This window comes from Corvus moneduloides, chromosome 3 (genome assembly GCF_009650955.1).
Source record: "Corvus moneduloides isolate bCorMon1 chromosome 3, bCorMon1.pri, whole genome shotgun sequence".
Classification (NCBI taxonomy): domain Eukaryota; kingdom Metazoa; phylum Chordata; class Aves; order Passeriformes; family Corvidae; genus Corvus; species Corvus moneduloides.
In genome coordinates this window covers 91,144,907-91,168,354 of record NC_045478.1, presented here as the reverse complement: position 1 = coordinate 91,168,354, position 23,448 = coordinate 91,144,907, and the positions used below count along the sequence as shown (strand labels likewise).

Sequence of the window (23,448 nt, the reverse complement as noted above, 5' to 3'; positions counted from 1 at the left end):
ACAGTACAAGTAGTCTCACTGATGAAGATGTCTCCTGTGCAGCTGTAACCCCTTCTCCACCAGCAATCAATTATACAGGAACCGAGAGCATTTTCAGACAAACACCGTCCTTCAACCTTGACTCAATATAAAAAGCAGTTCATCCTCTACTGCTTTCTGTAGCTATTACAGATATTTCCAAGGCACCCATCATAGTAGTATTCAAACACCCAAACTTGGTGAATTAAGTGGAGGAAAGCACTACCACTCCTTCCCCATAATAGGTACTTGGAAGGGGTCATCTTACCAAATGGATTATAGCCACACACACATTTTTAAAAGCAAGAGTGACAACAGCTCCTACTTCCTATGCAAAAGGTAAGGCAACACTGCAATTCATTTCCCTACTCAATAATTAATATGTAAACCCACAGGAATGTTACTCACCTGACTCAATCTCCCCAAAATGAAGAGAGCAAGATAATTTTAAGTATGTCCACGCAAGACAGTAAAAGAAAGAAGGAAACACTTCCCCAAGGCCCAAATCCGGCCATTTCTTATCATCTATGAGCTACAAGATGTTCCACCAGGCTTGATGAGGGGCCACAAAGACATTTAACACAGATCTTGAGACACCTCTGCTTCTTTTCTCACCTGAATATTCCATTTTCTGGTTCTGGAAGAAAGCCTTTATTTGAAAGCACAAACACCGTGTGAGCTAAAAAGAAAATTCAACAAAGAACAACAGCTTGTGAGCAAGCCACAAGTTAGAGTTTCGCAGATTCCTTGTCACCAACAACCACTGTTTGGATGGCACCTCTCCCTTGATTGCGCAGACTAACCACGACTACCACAGCAACAAGATGGACAGCTTGCTACCCACGTTCTCCTCTTTCCTTTCCCATGTAAGGAAGTTTGAGTCCTATCCCCAAAGAGGACCACAACTACTTTCTGTAGCTGAAAGCACGTACTTCCCACCCATCCTGACACAGAAATTAATCTTCTGTTGAAAAACAATTTATTCTGACCAGGTTTTCAAAGAGTTTCCCTACAATATACCATACACACCCCTCAAAACAAAACAAACAACAAAAATCCCCACCCCAAAACACCTCTCTATCATCCTCCTAGGAGGAGGAAGAGCCTCCTGGAAGATCACAGTAAAGGTCCAAAGAAGAGACTGCTGTTCAAATTTGGAAAGTCTGTGACACCCTTCTGCAAAAACCAAGCAGAAGTAGTCAAAGCTGCATTAACTCAAGGCTTCTTTTACAGAAAATTAAGTCTGCTAATGTAACAGCTTCCTCTAGACTTAATATGTAGGGGAAGAAATTAATCCATGTACTCATTTGCCCATTTCCTTACTCAATGTTTAATTGCTGGTGTGATCATGTAAAGGTCTATTTGAGTCCAATTCAAGGTGATTATAAGTCTACTGTACAGAGACTTACTAGATCTTTTCACCTCAAAAAAGCTCGGATTGGTGAAATACCACAGTAAATTCAGTTTATAGCTAATTAAGAGGGATGAACAATGACGGACTGCAAAAGAAGACAGGAGCAATGAGCAAGACAAAAGCTTTGTTCAACCATTAGAGGATGTCCCACCACTCATTTAGCATAAGCAGCAAGTAGGAAAACAGATCAGGAAATAAAGAGCTCTGGCTGCTCAATGACCCATTGGCATTGATGTTACCTTACCACACAAATAAATAAGTGGCCCTGCTTCAGCAAGGATGCTGAACCAGATTACCTCCAGAGGTTCCTTCTGACCTCAGCCATTCTGTGGTTCCAATGGCATTTAGGTATCAAAACAATTAAGAAATCAAGAAATGCAGTTTCCAACTCCAGCTTTGTTTCCTGCAATTTAAAACCATTGCTACTATTGCAAGGGCATTAAGTTAAGAGTTCAAACTATTAAGCTAACATTCCTTTATCATTACATCTTATTAGTAATAAAATCAGTTTTATTCTACAAAGCTTTAATAGCCTCATTCATTACCCCCAGGTGTCTTAATCCCCAAAGAGCAATGAACAAATAGAAAGCATACTGGATAGCTATAGAATAATTATTTGACAATTTTCTTCTAGTAGAAGTTTCTCCTCTAACTATAGTTAATTAAAAGATAAAATTGCTGCCCCTTGGAAGCCCATAGAGAGCAAAGCTGAGTGCAACTGAATGCAGGTTTTTCAAGTTTCCTGTGTCAACCTCTACTCAATTCAACTAATTAACAGGATTGCCAAGATCTAGGCTCAAAGCACATCTATCACAACAATAAATGTGTTGGAACTTCATTTTCTGAAATACTGTTTGAACAGGATGTTTCTGCCTACCTTTCTATCTGAAAGGCATCCATGCCATCTGTGATGCTCTGTAGTTCATTTAGAGAGGTCATACATATTAAGGATTTAGGGCTTTTTGAAAGAAGTCCACTACAAACACATCTTAATTTATTTGATGTGCAATTTATAATAGTGTCATTATAAACAGCACATAATAGTATCCTGTGTTCTCTTTTTCCCAGAGTGTACTCTGCCTGCGGTGTCACTGAGTTTAAAAGGAATGGGATCTTTTTGTTATTCTTAGAGTGATGCATTTCAAATGGTACTTGAAGAATCTGTCTTCATTAAGAAACAGTAATGAAAAGGGCAATATATTAGAGCACCACAGCATCTGACAAAAGCAAATACCAACTGCTATTTTAAATAATTTAGACCAAATACTACACCTTTAAATTTCCCATCCCAAGGGATAAAAACTAAAAGCTTCGTACAGCAGAACATTTTTATTTGGGAGGAATAGGACAGAAGGAAGAAGATGGAGATTGACCTAACTAATTATCACTGATCTAGTCATACATAGCTGTGTATTTTATTTGTAATCCATCCACAGGTGTACCAATATCCTTTTGGAGGTGACTTAGGAGAAGTGTAAGTGCTTTACAGAGTCTGGCTCCTTCCACAACAGCAGTAGCACCTCTGGTGATTTTGGGGCATAGGGGACAGGCTGTTAGCCTCCTAGATATTGGTGTTCCCCTCACACTTCATGATTACCATTCAATTTCACATACCAAAATAGAGTGAAGAATTCAAGCACTGATGCTTATGTTCTGTACAGACCTCTTCAGGCCAACAATCAGTCTGTAGGGAAGTCACAACCAGCCATAAAGGCAACACGTTTCTGGGCTTTGCAAACATGACAGGTACTTTGCTCTGCCACCCCATTCCAGGTCTCAAGGTGCTCACTCTGAGCCTGAACAACACGAAGATCACATTGGGATGAGTAAATTAGTAATTTCATAAAGTAGTAGTTGAATAGAACATTCTGTAACCTATAAACCAAGCCTTTTGAGTTTCCTGGTTCCCCCCTCCAATTAGAAAAAGTAAGACACCTGATACTTCTCAGCACTTCAGTACACCCAACCCTTTCTGCGTATCAAAATGACTTACAGCAGCTCTTCAGTAGCTTCTGTACAACACTCCAGACATGTCAGAGGAGAAACAAAATTATCAATTTCCATCTTGAAGAAAATCTATGAAGAGGCTACTGCATTGCCAGGAACCTGTGCATATCAGGAAATTAATCTGTGGAAGAGGATTGCAGATATCAGGCAGGCCAGTCTCTCCCAGAAGATTTGACAGGTAACAAGTACTGCTTTTTCACACCACAGCTTAGTTAAATTAAGCCTATTCTTCAGAATTTCTACTAGGCACCTGCAGAAGTCAAACACTAGACCAGAAGCATCACCCAAAGGGAGCAAGTCTTCTGCCATTACTTTACCTGCAATAGTTCAGAGATAATCTCCTTCACAGGAGAGAGCAAAAACACCTTCTGGGTTGCTGACAATACACATGGCACACTGTGCCTAGGATTTATCTTCCACTCAATAAAAATCTAGGAAAGAAACAAGTATCACAGAAGGCTACTAGACAAAAGTCAAGAGAAAGTTATTCTAATGTCTCCAAACCTTCTCCAGAGTTGGGGCTTTAGAGATGAACTGCAGCACAGAACACAATATTAAGCCACATCCACCAAGGCTCCTGCTAATATGGACATCAAATGTTTTCCTGTATGCTTTGTGCATACATGACCTCAAACATAACAAGTGCGTTAAAAAACAGTCTCTCCATCTAACTGAGCCCAAATCCTTCGTCCTTTTCTCTCTCCATTAAAAGTTGACTATGTCATCTTGAAAAACATTAAAGACTTGCTAAGATCTTTGCAGTTGCAGGAACATACTTCACCCCCTCACCTACTATTCTCCTAATGCCTTATTTAGTTACAGCAAACTTCAAATTTAAAGAGATGCTCAAGAATGCCTTGGAAGTTCAGTTCTGTTTTAGAGTGATTTTCAAGCGGTTTTTTTGTTTGTTTGGAGGTTTTTTTTTTTTAAGGTGGCCACAGGTTTTGACACCCATCAGAGATAGTAAGGTAATTCTCTGATTTACTTGCTCTAAGAGATTCTTAGAGAACTGTGGCCCCATTGCTACAGCTGAGAAATCACCTACTTGTCATCTGTCCTTTATGTCCCCCAGTCACATCCTATATTGTCATAAAGTCCAATTACACTCATTTTGTGAGGGCTTCTTTCAGATGTCCAAGGAAGACTGAATTGCTAAAAGATGAGCATATGCAAAATTTGACTCAGTCTGGTTACATGAGAAAAACTCTCTGAAACTCAGTTGCAAAAAAGTTGAGCTGCAATTAAACAACTGGAATGTGCTTTGAGAAAAAAAATTTCAGTTTTCACAATGAAATAATACATAAGGATGAATACAGCATCCAGGAGATGTTGGTCACAACAGGAGCAGTGCTGATACCTATGGAGCAGAATGGGAGTAGGAATATTAGCAAATGGAAGAATACAACAGTTGTTTCCTATAATATATAAAAGTTTGCTGTTAGCAGAATTCAGAGGAAGATTAATGCTACGTATCATGAAATAACCTGAGACTGGTTTTATGAGGTGCAATCCACACATTTCATCAGAATGACTGTTGTAGATCTCCCTTGAGTGCTTGGTGGACATCAGGGTAAAGCTTGGTTATAGCATCTCTTCCTCAACTTGCTTCAGCACATACATCATGCTCACAGGTAGCTGGACCACCTTCAAAGCACCAGAGAAATACCCACCATAAGCAGAGCCAGAGCAGCCAGAAGGCAGGCCTGAGCTTCTTACCTGCATTTGGCTTGTCCACATCTAAGAGCAAGTCTCAGCCTACTCACGCTGCCACAAACACATGCTCTGGTATAAGAGAACAGTTCCATACACTTCTGCCAGGCACCAGAAACATACTCAACACAAAACTCAGTGGTCACTATTCTTCCCATTTAGAGAAGGATTTCTAGGACAGCACTGCTCTCGCTCAGGCTGCTCACACAAGTGTTTTGTTTTACCTGATGCCAGGCCTTTCAGTGTGATTCAGCTTTCAGACTGATGTACTGAGGAGCACCAGAACTCCAGATGTCAGAGGAGTTACCAAAGCATCCTAGTCAGAAATTAAAGTCTTAAAAAGAGCAAGACTTCAGAGATTGTCCTATGCAGGACATATACACACCCCACATCCCCCTTCCTGTTTGCCCTAACTCATTAAATCTAACAAAGAGACTGCTTCATGGGGAGAAGGGACAGCTGGGGAGGCAAGGGAGAAGGAAAGAAGCAGTGCAGTTTTACAGAAAGGAGAGGGAAAAATCAGCCTGAACAAGGGTAAGAGGCACAAGTGGGTGAGCAGATATGCCCCAATTACAACAAAATTTAGATGACATGCTAACTCATGCTCACTTGTCCTCTAAGGAACAGAGAGCCAGAAGGTAGTGAAGAAGGCAGGACACCAAAAGAGTCACAAGCTTCTCAGTTGTGCTCCAAGGGTTCATAGTTTCACACATGCAAAAAGGTTCTTCTCCAAAGATCACAACTCTTTAGCTGATTCCAAGGCACAAAGAGAAAGCAGGTTCCTTTTCCTGAACTTATCCCACAATGCAACAAAGAGCACACAGGAAAAGCAACAGAGCAAGGAAATGGGTAATAAAAAAAACCCAACAGCTAAAACAGTATCTATCAATAATAGAATGCAAGTTTCAAATATTGTCCCAAAGTCATCAAAGCAGGCACTCAGAGTGGCAGGGCATGTGCACAAGTGGGACAAGGCAAGGACAGAGTAGGTGAATGCAGCTGAGCTCAATGAACAGACGACCAAAAGACAAAAATATGGTAATTGAAAAAGCCAGCATAAAACAATTGAGGAAAAAGATGGTGAGAAGGTGAACTAACAATGAAATGCAATCAATTGCAAGAAACATAGCAGTCAATACCACACTACATTAAGACAGCAATCTATTAACAATCAATTATGGTGAAACAGCAATAAGATGTAGTCAGTAAAACGACCAGTTGAAGGAAATAGTCTTATTCACATCTAAACTACAATTTCCTCTACAAAGTTACCATATTTTTGATTGTTCATTCAATTAAATTAAGCCCCTGTCTTCTCTATACAAGAACTACAGTATTTATGATACTAAGAAGCCATATTCGACCTTGAGGCTGGGGCTGCTCACAAGGTTTCATGTAAACATTTAGGAAAGAGCTGTTTATGGTATCATGGCCAGACTTAAGCAACCTGGGTCGATTCATTCACATACATCAGAGGCAGTGGCAGTTGTCTGTTTCTTTAAGAAGACGAGACCATAAAGATTAATGGAAGGACAACTGGTAGAATCCAATCATGTTCTCCTCCACCAAGATGTGCCACACTGTATCCCTGGAACACTGTCTGCAAGGCTTGCTGAAGTCCCAATAAAACTGCAGGGAGTTTCCTTTTGCACAGGTCCATATCCCAGGCAGTACGAGTAGAGTCATCTACTTTCCTCCAGCAGTGGAAGGGGTGGAGTTTTCACGTTTATAAACCACAGATCATGATGGTGCTACAACTTTTTCTGGAGATTCTCCTCCTGCCTGTGAAGATCGACACGTATTTCCTAAGCTCCTCCACATTCACATCAAGGCAAGAGATCACTGGAATGCAGCAATCATAGCCCAGTGTGGTTGAAATTCAAAAATACCAGTTTCCAACACTGAACAAAAAGAGGCATCAAAGAACAGTATTCAGCCACCACCACCAAACTTTTTTCCCCACCCATCGTAAATTTAAATTAGCTGCATATTAAACTATGACATTTGAAGGAGTTACCTTCTATTTGGCAAGCTAGAGATCCCTAGATACTGTTTACCCTATCCCTTTTCTAATGGGAAGCATTGGATGCAAGCAATAAACTTGATATTTTTTCAGTAGCTAGGTGAGGAAGTTTTATTTAATGAAATGAGTTCCTGCCCAATGTTTTAATTCGGGCTCACAAGAAAACAACATTGTAGAGCTTAAATAAAAGGTCTTTTATCTACTAGGCTGACAATTTCTTTTCCCCCACAAAACACACACATACCTGCTATTGTATACACTTACTTTTGTTAAGACACAAACTAATAGAACTGATGTACTGCACAAGGAAACCTGAGCAGGCAGCCTTGGTGGCAGTACATACACTGGTTTATCACAGAAATGAAAAAGCTGTTAATGAAAGAAGATGGTAACAGCTTTCATTTCCCTACACCACTGCAGAAGGAAACAATCATTTTTGAAAAGGACTATTTCCAAGTTAAAAACTAGTGAAGGCCCTGTGATTCCAGAGGTAACAGCTCCTCCTCGTGTGTCCTCTCAAGTAACTGGCAGTCAATCAATTAGGCAAATTAAAGCCCTATTTATACAGGCTAGCAGAAACCAGATGTGATACAACGCCTTTAAAAATGTGACAGCCAGCAGACAACTGTTTATGTTCTGTGTATCAGGCCCAGTTTCACTGAAATTTATCTCAGCTATAGAGTCACAACTTTTGGAGTGTGGGAGTTTTAGCTTTACAAAGCTCTATCACTTCCATCTCCATTCCACTTTGAGAATACAAGTTCTTCTCACAAAGGAGAGCTACATGTGCTTGTAAGCCATAATATCTGTCCTTCCATGCCCAACTGTATCTGTCTACACTTTTCCTCAAATACTTTTGTCCAAATTCTCAGACTGTCTCCTAGTCTGGGGGGCAAGGCAGTAGTGGTGGAGTGGTCTGTGTGTGGAATGGTGGTGGTGCAGTAATGGCAATAGAAATAGGGGGAAGGATTTAAGAGCTGTTTCACTAACTTAAAACTTTCCTGGAACAGACATCAGAGCTTTTAAACAATGCCAAGGGCCAAGTCACTGTTCTGTTGTGTGAAATACAGTGCTTTCCTTTGGCCCTTGGAGATCACAGAATCATGGAATGGCCTGGGTTGGAAGAGATTTTAAAGACTACCTAGTTCCACCCCCTCTGCTATGGGCAGGGACACCTTCTACTAGACCAGGCTGCTCAGAGCTCCATCTAACTTGGCCTTGAGCACTCACAGGGATGGGGCATCTACTTCTCTGGGCCTGTTCCAGTGCCTCAACACTGTCACAGTAAAGAATTTCTTCCTATCATCTAATCTAAACCTAATCTCTTTCAGTTTGAAGCCATTCCCTCTGATCCTCTCACTACACACCCTTGTCCTAGGCTCCTTAAGCCTGATATGCCATGTGTCATCCCCACCTCCCATCAGTATAGTTACTTTTGGGATATCATAACAAGTACCTTTTTAGTTTGTGTAATCAGATTTGCTATGTTAGGCCATCTGGCTTTATAGCACACACACTGTCCCTAGCTTTATAAAGTTTCCAGAAAATTAGAGTTGTTTCTAAACAAAACAAACAAAGATCCCCACATTATTTTATGAATACATAAAGGTTTTAGTCACTTAGCAATTTAATCTGCATTGAATTAAATAATACAATCATCTAATTTAAGTTTTATACTATAATAATATAGTAATGAACTCAAATAGCTTACAAATATTAAGTTTTTAAGAATCTGACCATATTCCTGGGAAAGCAGCCCATTACCTAGAAGCCAGCCAAGTATCCTTGAATAATAACTACAGCAAGATGGCACAGTGTCAGACCTCGTCCACCCTTTCCTCCACTGCTTTCTATGCCTCAGCCAGTATATGCTGATGAGAGTGGTCTAGCATATTTTGACTTTCAGAGTGCGGGCAACAAAAAACAGTTCTGTGAAGCTTTTGGGAGCAGAAAATGGAGAAAAGGAGTAACTCAGAACCTCCAGCCAACCTACTAATGGAGGGATTTTTAGCCAGGTGAAGATACAGCTAATCAAGATGCAGTCCAACTCACCATCTTTGCTTCTGCAAGGAGTCACTAGTTTCCAGGTGCACTTTTCTTCTTGTTTTTCAGCCAAGCTCTATCTACAGTCATTTTCCCACCCTAATGACTTCTAAAGAACACAGACCTACAAGACAGTGGTAGTCAGGAACCATAGTTCAGTTTTCTCAGCATTAGGGCATGTAACAGAACACAAGAAGTCAAAATAGGCATTGTTCTGCAAGCCTGGGCTGGGGCACGCAAACACTCTTGGGACCTCCATGCCCTCAAGAGCAGAGTACAGCACACTAACAAGGCATTCAAAACCACCCCCCTCACACTGCATCTTTTCCTCAAAGCTTATCAGGATTCAAAACTAGCCCTCCTGGAGACAAATACCTGATCCTATACACCCACAGTTAAAGAAGCAGATGCTGCATGCAGAACAAGAAAGCAGCCACAGCAGGCTTCAGAAGGGTGAGCAAGTAGCAGTAACTAAATCTACATGTCCCTAACACCTGCAGCCTAACAAAGTCATGCTGTTGATCTGGAGAACAGCTGGCTTCTGTATCTAAATAAGCCTGAGTAACACAATAGTAGCTGAGAGCACCAGTAACACACACATACCCACGCACCAACATTGATATTTACATGAGTGCTTTCCTATTCCCATACCAGAGCACTTCAGAAATAAGAGGTGAGGAGAGCAAAATATCCATAGCCTTTCCACTGAATTCATTGTTTCTGCCTCTACCCAGACCACCTCTATTATTCCCATTTAGCCTGTGAAACAAAAGCAGGGGTAGTTTGAAGAACGGGACCCCCCCCAAATCAAAACTGTGGCACAGCTCTTTTCTGCTCTTCACTGACACTTAAACTAGGTCTTCAAGATTATCTTATCAAACCTTTGAGCAAAACTAATACATAGAAAAGCAGGGTCTGAAATCCAAATCCAAGAGATGGCTGGATGGCAGGGAACCAGTGGTCAGCTGTCTGTCAGCTCGCTCAGCAGCAGGGCATCACTGCTCAAGGCCAAACAGGGAAAGGACACAAGCTTGTCATTAGTAATGAGATTCTGCAATGCAGCCATGTGCTACCAGCTCTTGGTCATTTTACTACCCTCAATGCTGTAAGGAAGATCCAGACCTAGGAATTACCCATCACCCTGCATTTAAGATGATGGCATGTGGGCAGCACCACCTCAGATAAAAACTCCAGACTAAAATTTTTCTTCCTTCTATGTACGTTCTCAGCTTTCTCTTCTCCCTCTTCCCTTCCTCACTTGTTTGAGAGGGCAAGGGGAGAGAGGGAACGTCAAAGTAAAACACTAGTCACAGCACCAACAAAATTCTTCTTCCCTCAACTTTGTATCGCAATTCTGCCTTCCTCTCACACCTGTCTTTCACAGATTTTATTACCTGCTATTGCCTGTGCAGTGCTATTTTCAGTTCCCTTTAAATATCACCTTTAACACTACTCTAAACAATGTGAGAAAAGAATTCAGATAGCAAAGTCTCATACTTTTGTACACTTATGACTGAGCAGAGTACTTTGTACAGTTTCTCAGCATACAACAAGCACAATCATTGCTCTAGAGAAGTTGTCAGATAAGACCCTCTAGTGTCAGAAAAGGCTATGAAAGTACTAGTTTTATTGTATGAATGAAGCTATAGCATTGAGGCCATGGAAGCCTCTTTTCTTCTCACCTGCTTTCAGTTCTTCATCCAGCTAAAGGAGGCCCCTTGGCACAGAAATGTACTTCACTTTGATTCTCTACTGCTGGCAGTCCCATCATTAGTTTGCTCTGTGGTCCAGGCTCAAGCAGCTCAGTGATCTATCCTGCCAAATACCAAACACCTCCACAGATGGAGGCTCCCCAGTTTCAGTGGTTGGATCATCTTAATAATGAAGAGATTTTCCTAACTGGAATGTTCCCTAGGGTAAATTGTGCCTGCTGCACCTTTCCTTAAGGGCCTGAGGTAGACAGCAAGTAAAACAAACCCACCAAGAAAACCAACATGTCAGACAACCCTACAGGCTTAGACCCAGCTGGGTATTAAACAGATCCTCTTAGTGCTGTATTATAGAAATCTGTAACCCCAAAAACATTTAGCAACTGCAAAGAAACTTGACAGTGTATTTGGTCCATCATCAGATAACACTGTCCTTTCCTTGACCTCTGCAGCCCACAATGCCAGCTTTGAGCCTGTCCTTGCTCTCCCTACAGCAGTAGACTCCGGCAGCCACCCCAACACTGTAACCTCCATCCCTCCGCATCAGTCTCTCTTGTCTGTCCCCAGTCCACCAAACCAGACAGCCTTCTCTGTCCATCATCCTTTCTCTGACCCCTTCCCTTTTCCCCATCACTTCACCTTGCTCTTCACACAGATGACATCTTGCCTTCCCACCCTCACACTGTGTCACAGCCGACCCTACAATCCCCCGCCAGGACCCTGCTCCGCTTTTCCCACGGCACTACATTTGTTTGCCATAACAGACACGCGTGTTATTTCCTGTGGGTGCCGGGGGGAGCATTACCTCGAGGGCAATGCCCCCGCAGTAGCAGCGTCTCCGCTTCTTTCCTCCACTCTTTCGCCCTCAGCCCACACCCGCCCGCCGAGACCGCCGGCGGGGCCGCACGCCTCATACGCGGGACCCGCGCGCGGAGACTTCTCCGCGCTCCAGCCCCGCCGGCCCCGGCGGCCGCCGCTTGCGCCGCAAGTGTTGGCGTGAGCGCCCAAAAAGTAACGGGTTTAAACTTCTGACTTCTCTTCGAGGCGCGCCCGGACCCGCGGCTACGGGAGAACCGCAGCGGAGCGCAGCCCCCGCGGGATCTCCTCAGAGCGCCCGGCCGGGCCGGGGCAGCCCCGCGGGGCAGCGGCCGGGGCGGCACCGCGCAGCTCCCGCGCTCAGCGCAGCCACTCACCCGCCTCACCGGGAGGGACCTTCCCGCGGCCGCCAGCAGCAGGAGAGCGAAGCCGAGCGGCGAGGAGGGCATGTCCGGGGGCGGCCCCCATGCGCGGGGGCCCGGCGAGGCTCCGGCTCTCCGCGGAGGCTCCGCGGCGGGCACAGCAGAGCGGTGGCGGACGCGCCGCGGGCTCCGGCGGCCGCTTTTGTAGCGGCGGCGGAGGCGGGGAGGGGCCGGCCCAGGTACAGCCCGGCCCGGCCCGGCCCCGCCCGGTGGGGACGAGGAGCTGCCGCGGGTGGCGGTCGCTCCACGGGCGGGTGTCGGGAGGTGGCAGCGCCAGGGGCTGTGTCGGGGAGGGGAAGGGAAAGAAAAAAGCCGAGGAAGCGCCTCTGTGATCCCGTCCCCCCACCTTTTCAACTTCTTATTTTCTTCTGTTTTACTCTGAATCTGTTCAGGCTTGGGCATCTTGGTGACCTTCATGCTGTTCATGACGTCCAAGTTTTATTAGGTTTAATAATTGTGAATGCAATTATCCATTTATAACGTGAATTTGCAGAGCTGCACGCAGAGCAGATCAGAGCTTGCTTTCTAAGTTCAAGACGGGCACAGGTCAGTCCCGGCAGTAGTATGATGTGTAAATCTGGATGATTTAGAATACTAATTTTCCCAGCAAAAGAAGACTCTGAAACTGCTTTGTGCTAGATTCATATTACTGTTCTTATTTATTCACTTTGCACTGACTAGTAGAACTAAACATTCACTAAAGCACCTGTATTTGGTGACATTCTACACCAGAATCTGGAAGAAATCCATGAGAGCTAGAAGGAAAGCTCAAAACTGAAGCAGGAAGTGGGAAAAATATTTCACATTGGTCAGTTAGATGCAGCTAGAATACAAAAAAGTTAATAGCTTAAATATTAATGGTATGTATTAATTTCAAATACAACACAGCATCAGTCTGATGCTTTGGAAATGTAACTAGTTAGAGCATCGATGCTGTGAGATCATTAAATTCCTCAGTGTGAATTGTCAGGGCAGCACTTACATCTCAACAGCTAACTCCAGACAGAAAGAATCTGTCATGGTGGTTTGGTTGACTGAAGGCTGAAAAGATATTTCCTTCATCTTTTCTAAAATGAGAGAAAAAAATTATTAAAAAAAAATAATAAAAGAAGTTACTACCTTCAGGCCAGGCAACAGAAACCTTTAAATAAAGAGAAAGAAATCTCTTCCAGCTGGATAGCACCACCAGCCTTAGCATGGTGTGCCTATTTCACATACCAATCTTTACTGCTCTCTATTGTTTCTGCACCAGGCTTAATTAATTAAGTTTTCCAGTTAAGATTTCTGCTCCTGAGATGATTCCCAGCACCGGTGTGCAGCAGAGGGCCAGCTGCTTTTACCAGACCTTAGTGGGCCCATGCCTCCATTGAAAAGCCTCATCAGGGCTACGACGGTGATGAATACCCTGTTGGAAGCAGGAATTTTACTTTGGAGAGTAACTCTGCTTTCCGGAAATAATCAAAGGTAATTCAGGCATGATGACATCATACCAAGGGATGATCACCAAGCAGCCAGGCAAGGACTAGGGCTTAACTATCACAGCCTACACTGGGTACCCTCTATGTTATCTTTGTGGATGGAGATCTGCATGACTGACAGCAAGAAAGGGTGAGTTGGCTGAAGGAAGAGATGCTGTGGATATAGAATGGCTGTTGTTTAGGCTCTAACAGACACACAGAATGGAGAAAAATTGTATAACCAGAACTCTGAAGGACACCATGGCCAAAAAAGCCACTTTTGCCTCTTATTAAGGGACATTTAAATATTAGCAGGCAAACTGCATATGCTATTAAGCTCAATGAAGTACATGCTACCACATACATGACTGTATTACTCAGTTCCCCCCTTAGATCATGCTATACAGAAGGAGAAGGGGTATAAGATTGGGTTGTCTAAAGCAGGGTAGAAATGTCACCTAGTTAGGAAGAAGACCCACAAGGACCTTGGAAACAGTTGATGGGCTACCTTCTTCTCTCTTCTCTCTCTTCCCAAGCAAGGATGCCTTTTTCGGTAAGTTTCTGCATACAATTATTATTATTGTTACTATTATATCCCTATTGCATCAAGTGCATTTATCAACCTCAATTCAGAATCCGTATTTCTGTTGCTTCACTAAACCACAGTGTTTGTGGATCTGTGGTTGCACAAGTTCCTATTGACCACAACCAGACGTACAGTGTTGAAACTGCAGTATTTGTGAATCTGTGCTCGTGGAAGTACCTATTAAACACGACCAGACTTAGTGCCAAGTTGGTTATAATCAGAAATCAATCCCAGCTGCACCCAGACCCTCTGATCTCTGAGGACCAGCTGGAGCACAAGGGAGTTTATTTTCTTGCTGAATTTCTATACTCTTAACAAAACACATACACCAGTGTTATCTATATGAATAGAGGAAAAGAACAAAGTGGATCAGAGTAAACTCTGAACAGGTGCATTTGCACTGTGCCTATTAGGAAGCTGTTCTCAAATCTCACAAGACTAAAGAAATCCCGTTGACTTAAATGCCTGTATTAAAAGACAGGTCATTTTCCTAGAGATGGAAGAGTATTTATTCAATAAATTCAAATCTTTTTTGTGAGGAAATACTCTTGAAAGTTGTCTCTCAAACCTGGGTCTGTTGGATTTTTGTTATATTTATTCATATTTTTAATAATATTACAATTTAACTTGATCTCTTATCAGTGATCATGCAAGAAAAGAACAGTTTGAAAGTAGCCAAGTGAATCCTTAAAATGACATTACCCAAATTTGAAAGGAGCTGGGATCCTTTCAGTTTGAAAAATACAATGCAAGGAGTTTATGAAGCTGTGTTCAACTTCAGAATTTTGTTTGTTGAGGCAAGCACTTCTTTTTCTGTAGCTGAAGGACTGCAGATGCTATTTAAAATGCAGGACTTTGTAACTGCTCTTGTTCCCTTACCTTCCAGCTGGACCAGACCTCTCGTATTAAGGAGGAGCTGCCTTGCAGTTACACTGCAACACAGGGATTATCATACTTCTATGACCATTAAAGCATTCTTAATGCAATTGACTATGTTTTGAGGACAAAACTGCATTGTGAAAAAGTTCAGTGTCTCTTTCAGTAATCTCCCCTGATAATCCCTTTCTGTGGAGATGGCATAAACATAACTGTAGGCAAGAGACAAAGCCATCACAAGGGTTTGGGTTCTCTGCTATCTGAAAATTACCACCACTGGACTTGTGTATGCAGAAAGTAACATCCCTGTCCCATGAGAGACTGAATGCTTTGTCTCTGAAACTTTCTGAAGGGGAAAATCCATGTCATGGGACATGTTTCTGCTGTGACATTTGCTGAGTAGCAGACATTTTCCTAAACTGCCATAGGCAGTATCCTAAGGAATGTTACCAGTTTTAACTGCGAGTTATGCACTTCGTGCCTCTCCATGACCAGTAGCTACTAGCTTTTATAAACATCATCTTTCATATCAAGTTTGTTTGGGATAGAGATACACTCTTGGATCTCAGTGCAAATAGATCTGTACTCTTAGTGAAATTTTTAGTGAAATTCCTTTCTACCTTGCACACATGTATTTAAAGTTCCAGGGTACAGGGTTTGGAGATTGGAGTACATTTGGAGAATGAAGTGTTTTCCAAGACTCAGGATTTAAATGAAAACTGGAGGCAGTGGCTGCCCTGTGCAGTGGCTGTGCAAGTGTTGCCCAAGCGCCTGAAAGGCAAGAGCCATTTGCTCTTGTGTTTTGTACCTGTAGTGTGCTGCAGCGGTGAATATGCTTTGGCTCTTTTTCTTTCTCTGCAAAGCTAAGAAGAACTGTGAGAAAAGATCCTTCCAAGCTCAATAAAAGCTAAAGTGTCTGAGCTGGGAACTAGCACCTATGAAGTAACTCAAATCACTTAAAATTTTTAAATACGTGCTTAGGAAAGAAGAAGAATTTCAGTGTTCAATCCTTGAGTTTGAATGGTGTTTGTAGAGTTGTAACTCATATCAATACCTTCTTAACTGAAATAAAAGTTTATCTAAGCTGAATCCTTCTGTAGGCCTCCTGGGGAAAAAAAAAGGTGGCTTTGAGCAGGATTACGGAAATGAGAGTTAAAAACATATAAGGTATGACTGTAATTACAGCCCAGTGGTGTTTAAAAAGAACATTTAGTCTTGGAGCTATATATACTTCAATATCTTTGGAGAAACTAAAGTATATGAATTGCACCTTGAAATCTGAACTTCAGGTTAATTTATACTTCTGAACAATACTCAAAATTGTCTTATTTTGAATCAGAACATGACTACTGCAAATACTTATGTGACAGATCATTGTAAAAAACTGCTAAATGTTTTTAAAGGGCATTAGGAAGCAGGAGAATTTCTTCTGGTTGCTGGCCATGATACACATTTTGCATTAAATTTCAGTAATTTTAATTTAGTGCTTTTAAATACTAATTGTTCTGTTACTTAAGTTACCTGCCCACGTGCAGGACAATGTGCTCAGCTCATGAAATGTCTCCTGGTGGCTCTGCAGGGCTGGAATGCAGGGGTTGAAATCAACTAGGTTTCCCTAATTGTAGATGCAGACTCTGAATGAATGAACGTAATCTGTTGCTCACTTATTTTTCCAGATATAAGGGCCTGGTTGTAGGTAATGGAGAGCTCCATTTTTCAGCTGTCAGACAGTATGGCTTGTACACTTTGGGCGATACATTACTTGATGAAAACAAAGAAATAATTTTTTTTTTTTTTTTTTAACTGAAGTTTTGTAAACTACATAATGAACTGAAATAGTTGTATCTACTTTTGGAGTCTAACTGCTTTGTGGAATTTATTCTGTGTAATGATTGTATGGAGGGAATGATTTAGATAGGTATTTAATTTCAATACAATACAGTTCTCTGTCTTATAAAGAAGAAAATGATTTAAATATGTCCCTTAAAATGTTGTTGAAAAATTCATATGACTGTTATTTTGTGAATATGATCCAGTGATTCCTATATTTAAAAATCTTAGAATTATAGAAATGTCAAAGCTAGTTGCAGTTTTGTAATATAACAGAAAATAACTTTTTTATTACAGTTTGAATTTCTTACCAGAATCCCGAACTCCTGTTTAAAATTTCCTTATTAAAAACCCCTGTTCAAAAAGCTTTGTTAAGAATTGTATTTTGGACTATGGAAGGCTACTTGGCTGAACTAATGGAAAGAAAGGATGGTAAGAAATTCTGAGCAAAGAATTCAATTTCTCTCCTCATTTTTTACAAGAAAATAGGAAGCAATGACTCACAGAACAAAGGAAAAAAAGATAAGTCTACTTATTAAGTAAAATTGACTGAAATACTACTCTCCCATCTCCCTCTTCGGTTGTGGTAGCTTTTTTCCCGTGAAGAAATTATTTGGAAATCCCTCCATTCAATGTTTTCCCACCAAGGGAAACCTCAGTACAGAAGAGGAAAACCGTGTTGTACATTTTGATACACATCTTGTGCAATGGTCTGATACTGGTCTTTTCCAAAGAGACAGAGAGAACTTCTGTCTACTCTGCTGCTAGATGCTTCATAGGTAGGACCTGTATCCCCTCAGTAAAATGCTTCCCAAATGCTGAGACAAGCACCTGGTTGCTTGTCTGCAGTATCTAATGGTTTTTTGAGAAAAATATCCTTTGAAGAGGGACAGGATGTGTCTCTTGAGAAAAAAAACTTTGTAGTCTTTTTGTGTCAAAATATTCCCCGCATGAATGAGTAAGACTGGGAACCTGTGTCTTGGATTTCCCATGTGTTATCATGGCTGTGACTAATTAAGTTCTCTAGATTGTAATTATACAGGTTTAATAGTTTTCGTTTACATTGCCATTTGCATTACAGCAGTTTGACTTTTCGTCAAACTACTCCTCAGTAAGAAGGAGATCACAAGCTGCTAATCACTATGTCCTTGAGGCTGTTGCTTGTCACATCGTAAACATCCCCCTAAAAAGAGAGCGTGACCCTAACCATCCTTCATTTCCACTGCTACAGCAGCCTGCTCACAGGTCATCTGAAGCTGCAGGGACAAAGGGCAGGTGCCTGTTTAATGAAGCTCTGTGAATTAAAATGTCTGTAAGGCATGATCATTCTGTCTCTGAGTGTCTGTTCACAGAAATCCAACTTTGGTGGTTAGCCAGCAGACTTTGAGAAATTAATATTTGGGGTTTTAATCAGCTGACCCCTTGAACAACCATTTGACTAATCAGAATATCAAACATAAACATGTAAACACTGGTAGGAGGAACTACTGAGCAGTGAATCTATGCAGGAAGCTGCAGACAGTTTACCTGCTAACACATCCTGCTATGACGGCTTGGGAAAATGAAGTGTAAGGTGAATTGAAGGAGTCAGCCGGCTGATACTGTAAGACATTTGAAGTTGTAGATCCACAGAAGAGTCCAGGAGTTGGGACAGGGGTGGGGAAAAGGCAAGGAGTCAGAGAGGAAATTCGCTAACTTTAGGTGTGTCACTTTGTCCTGGAAATAATAAAAGGTAGTGTTTTGCTAATATCCAGAAGGTGGAATCACATCTCCCTGGAGCTGAATGAGACTTAGGAGGAAAATACTGATAACTGTACGTTAATTAAATGTTGGTACTGATATTAAGGCTGAATATTGGATGAGATCTCAATATTTATGAAAAATGCTAAAATAATTTTGATGAAGACTAAACCTCACAGGAATGCCATGAAGACTATCTTGCTTCATAATAAAGGATACAAAAAAATAAGGCAGATTTTAAGATCTAAAAGCAAGATAAGAATTAAAGTCCTAAAAATTTAACTTTTTAACTGGCAGAATGCAACCACTAATCCTTTTTGACATCTGGGAATGTGAAGATAGTGGAAATTGGATAATTTGGGTTTTGTATTCCTGGATATTCCTTAATTACTAGTCATCTAACTAACTAATACCTTGGTTGAGTCATTCCTTTATTAAATAGTCGATGCAGGAAGTCAGAGACTGTTCAGATGTCCCCAATGATGTTATCAGCATGTATTTACATCAAATAAATTAGAAATTGTAATGGAAATAAAGACGAATAGAAATAAGTCAGATATGTTAGCAGTGCCTTATTTACCCTTCCTAATATCTGCTGTATAAGAATCACATGGTACTTCTGCTTTCAAAGTCATCTTCCGGATTTGACCTTTATCATGGACCATTGCTAAGTTAAAAAACAGTTTTCCTGAATTTCTAAGAGTTAGTATATGCATGGCTCTTGGTGCTCTGAAGGCAGTACCAATTATTAGAAAAGGCATGGGGTTTTGGATTTTATAAAACTAGCCTTACGTCAGGAATATTCTGCTTGTGTGATGCAGATACAAGTACCAAATCTTACAAAGTTTGGTGAAGTATTTGTGATGTATAGGAGTATAAATAATAGCAGTGGCTTCTGAAGAAATCTGAATGAGAGACTAGCCACAGCAATCCAGTTATACCCAAATATTCAAAAATCAGCAGAAACATCAAGATACTTAGAACTGCAGCTTGCACATTCCAAACATTTGATTTTCAGTATTTGTGTCAATAGAAATACACTTATATGCTTCTGCCAGGTGTTCTTCCAGACTAATAAAAATAATGAATTAGTTTAAATATTAAGAATAGATATGGTTAGTGAATGAAGTTACTGAATAAGAAAACAGTAGGTCTTTCCATAAACTATGAATATTCAGAAAAAATTTTAGTTAGAACTGACCAGAACCTAGAGGCAGAAACAGAGGGTGTAGATAAAGAAAATGATTCTATGGAATTAACAGATCTTTCAAGTTAAAACTTAGCTGAAATGTTACCTTCTTGGAATAAGCTCATTTCGGTCAGTGGTTTTGTGAGATTTAGAAACCTGACCAGAAAATCCTCCCCTTCCTGCCATTCGCAAGTTCTTTCCATAGTTTTTATTAATTCTTAGCCATTCTCACATAAAACCTCATCACATAGCCAAGCTCCAGGCTTCTCATGAATCATCACCTAGGAAGAAAAAGTTCTGTGAAAAGTGAGTATCTTGATGTACCAGCAAATCAATGACTCCCAATTAATGTGTCAGTTCTAAAACAGCAGGAAAGAGTAGAAATACCTTCCCTCGTCTACTGGCTTGAATTACCTCTGAAAGAGTAAATGGGCAGGAAGATTCTTTTGGGTGACAGTTCCACCACGTGAGGGAAGAAAAATACACATTGGGGAGGCACCCTCTAAGCTAATTCTGGACATGGTCTTCTTTACATTCTCAAACACAGACCTTCATGACTTAGGTCTTTTCTCATAGAGAATACTTACATGCCATCTTTCAAGTACTTGTCTTGTTTTGATCATCTGTTAAATATTTGTGTTTCATCTGTTAAATATTTGCGTTTTGCTGACATGGTGTTCCTTTCTTTGTCAGTTTAGGCACCACAATACTGTCTCACAACTTGAACCGCAGTAACTTGAGTGGCAAATGAGCATTAAAAAGTTCGGAGAGTAACTTTGTTTAGTTACTTTAAAGAAACACAACAAACTGTGTTAATTTAGGAATTTGAATGCTTATTACAATATCCTGGAGGTATAGAGCTTTCCTGGGAGTGAAAAGTCTTGAATTGGGATCTTGAATTCCTATAGATTATGACAGCTGGGAGGAATGTTCAAGTAATTAACTGCACCTCTTCAAATGTTTGAAGAGCTGGCTGTAAACAAATTAAGTGTAAGAATACTATCCTACATATGACCAGGACATAAAAATACTTCATAAATATTCTTGAAACTTGCAGAGACAAAAAAAGAGCCTTCTGAATACATAGTAGATTGTTGTTGTCACAAAACATAGATTACTTCCATAAATTAACTGGAAAGCTCTATGAAGATTAACATTCACTGTAACCTGAAAGTAGTGAGCTAATGCATAGTATTGAGGAAAGAGAATGGAACAAACCCCTAGACAGCTCAGAGAAGATGGGAAATGGGAATTGGACTCTGACAAACAAGAAAGAGATGCTCTCAAGAAGCTGATGCGATATATTGAGGAAGTATACTTACAGCTTTTTACCGGCTAGGCTTGTAGTTCGATGCCTTAGAAAGCCTCGGGGAGCCTAGAGAGGTAGCACAGGCAATCCAGCATTTCAGTAGCTCTAAAAGTGGCAAATAGTAGCTGCAAATCTGATACCACCAGCAGAAGCAAAGACGGAGAAATACAGCTCTTAGCCTGCTTAATTTCCTGCAATTAGAAGCTTTCAAAAGAAACAGAAGCACACAGACGTTCGCAGAAAGAGTTGCAAAGCCAAAGAGGGTGGGCCCCCCTTGGTCCTTTCTTTTATTCGGAGAAGGGGAAAGGGGAGGACTGGGGGCGGACCCGGGGTGACCGGCCAATCAGACACTGTGAAAGAGTCTGAGTTACATTTGGTTTTGCCAATGCTTGAAACAAACGAGTTCAGAGCACATGGCAGAGGCAAGTGTCTTGGGGAGGGGGAGGGGAAGCTCAGAACAGGCAGCAACAATATATAATATAGTTGAGATAACAATATACTATTCATCTCTACTCTTGGTATTATACTGGATGGAGAATAAAATCATCGTCAGTGTAAGTTGTGTAACTCAGCACATTAATTTGCACTTTCCTTGCTGTTTTCCCATATAGGCTTTCACTTGTAAATGTGACAGTGTACATCTCCACCTGTGGAGGCATTGTAATTAAGCTGAAAGGCTAGACCAGGAAAAAAACTTGTAGGAGTGAATACATGTATTTCTTGTGCTGTTTTTTGGATATGACCTGTTTTCCCCTCTGCCCCCACAGTGAGTATACTGGGCGTGCGCAAGAACATGGGAGGGGCAAAAGCCAGGGCAAGGGACCCAACCTGTCCAAAGGGATATTCCATAAACATGATGTCGTGTTCAGCACCAAAGACGAGTAGGATGGGGAAAATCTGTTCTCACTGAATCTATCTTACCAAGTAACCATTATGTGTGCTAAGACTCTTCCCAGAAAGTGGCTAAACATCTGCCTGTCAGTGGGAAGCAGTAAATAAATTCCTTAATTCAATTTTCTTCTGTGTGCAGCTTTGCTTCACTTATTAAACTGTCTTCGTCTTGGCCCCCTTGTTTTCATCTTCTAATCTTGCAACTCTTTGTCCCATTGTGCTTGGGCAGGGTGGGACAAGCAACTGAGTACTTAGCTGCTTGTCAACCCACCACAAGTTCTATCATCAATATTGTGATTACTTGGAGAAAAATCTCTTGCAATTGAAAAGTCAGATTTTTTCCCCCCTTTTTTTTGCAGATGTAGTTCTGTGGTACAACTTCTGAAAATACATAAAAACTGTAGAAGTTATCCAACACCAGCGGGTTTCTTGTATTTGAATCTAAGTAAATCTATAGAGGACAGAGAAGAAATGTTTTACTTAATTGCATTTGGAGATCTCACTTTCTGTTGCTCTGATCATGATCTCATGCTGTTGTGTCTATGTATTGTTATTTCCTGCATGCCACAGATTTTCTGCAAGAGGATATCCTGGGATGGCGACGTCCAACAGAAAGCCATAGGACTCTAACTCAAGGAAAGGCCTTCTGTCATCCTAACAGATGCTCGGGACTTTGTCAAGTAGTAGCTACACTTTGCCACAGCAGATGCATTTGAACACTCTTGAATGGCAAAAGGAAAAACATGCTCCAGTCATGGGGTGTAAGTGAAAAACTGTGTTGCCAAATAAAAGTATCTAAAGGAAGAAATGTTTTGGAGATTATTAAAGAGATAGTGTAGACTGCATATCTTGTTTAGTATTACATGAATAGAATTAGTTTAATACTAATTATGTCCGGAAAACTCATGGTTAAGATATTCCTGGGTATCATCACAGAATAATGCTGTGACAGTCATTTCAAGGATTGCAACCCACACTTTAGAGAAAAAATGAAATGCATAAAAAATAATTGTACTTGTAAATAATCTGGTTCTCTAATTTAAAAAACATCCATATTTATAGTAGTTGGAACTGTTCTACTTCTGTTCCCACACAGCTAAACTGGACAGAGAACATACCGGTCTCTGTCGGATATTCCTGGCACAAACATTCCTGGTGTAGTTTTGCTTAATCTAGATCATTTAACAAGAACAAGTGAACTCTGAGAAAGGCCAGAAAAAATATGGATCAAATATATTTTTCTGTCATATCATTTCCTGCAGACTCAAAGAAAGTAATGTGTGTATCACGCAGACTCTAGGAATCTAAATTTGTATCTAGGAGATTTTAAATTTTGTTATCATATGTCACTGAAACACAAGCTAAAAGTTGTACGTGTGAAAGAATGTGAAAAAGCGAAGTTTTTCTT

At 41.0% G+C, this 23,448-nt stretch overlaps 1 protein-coding gene across 1 annotated transcript in view; it reads right to left on the bottom strand.

Annotated features, from left to right (window-relative positions):
* GLP1R (glucagon like peptide 1 receptor) overlaps nt 1–12,603 on the bottom strand; it is an 82,194-nt gene extending 69,591 nt beyond the window's left edge. Inside the window, exon 1 of the mRNA XM_032102736.1 lies at nt 12,118–12,603. Within this exon, the coding sequence (XP_031958627.1) occupies nt 12,118–12,588 (471 nt within the window). The 5' untranslated portion in view covers nt 12,589–12,603. The remainder of the gene's footprint in view (nt 1–12,117) is intronic.
* Between the last annotated feature and the right edge of the window lie 10,845 nt (nt 12,604–23,448).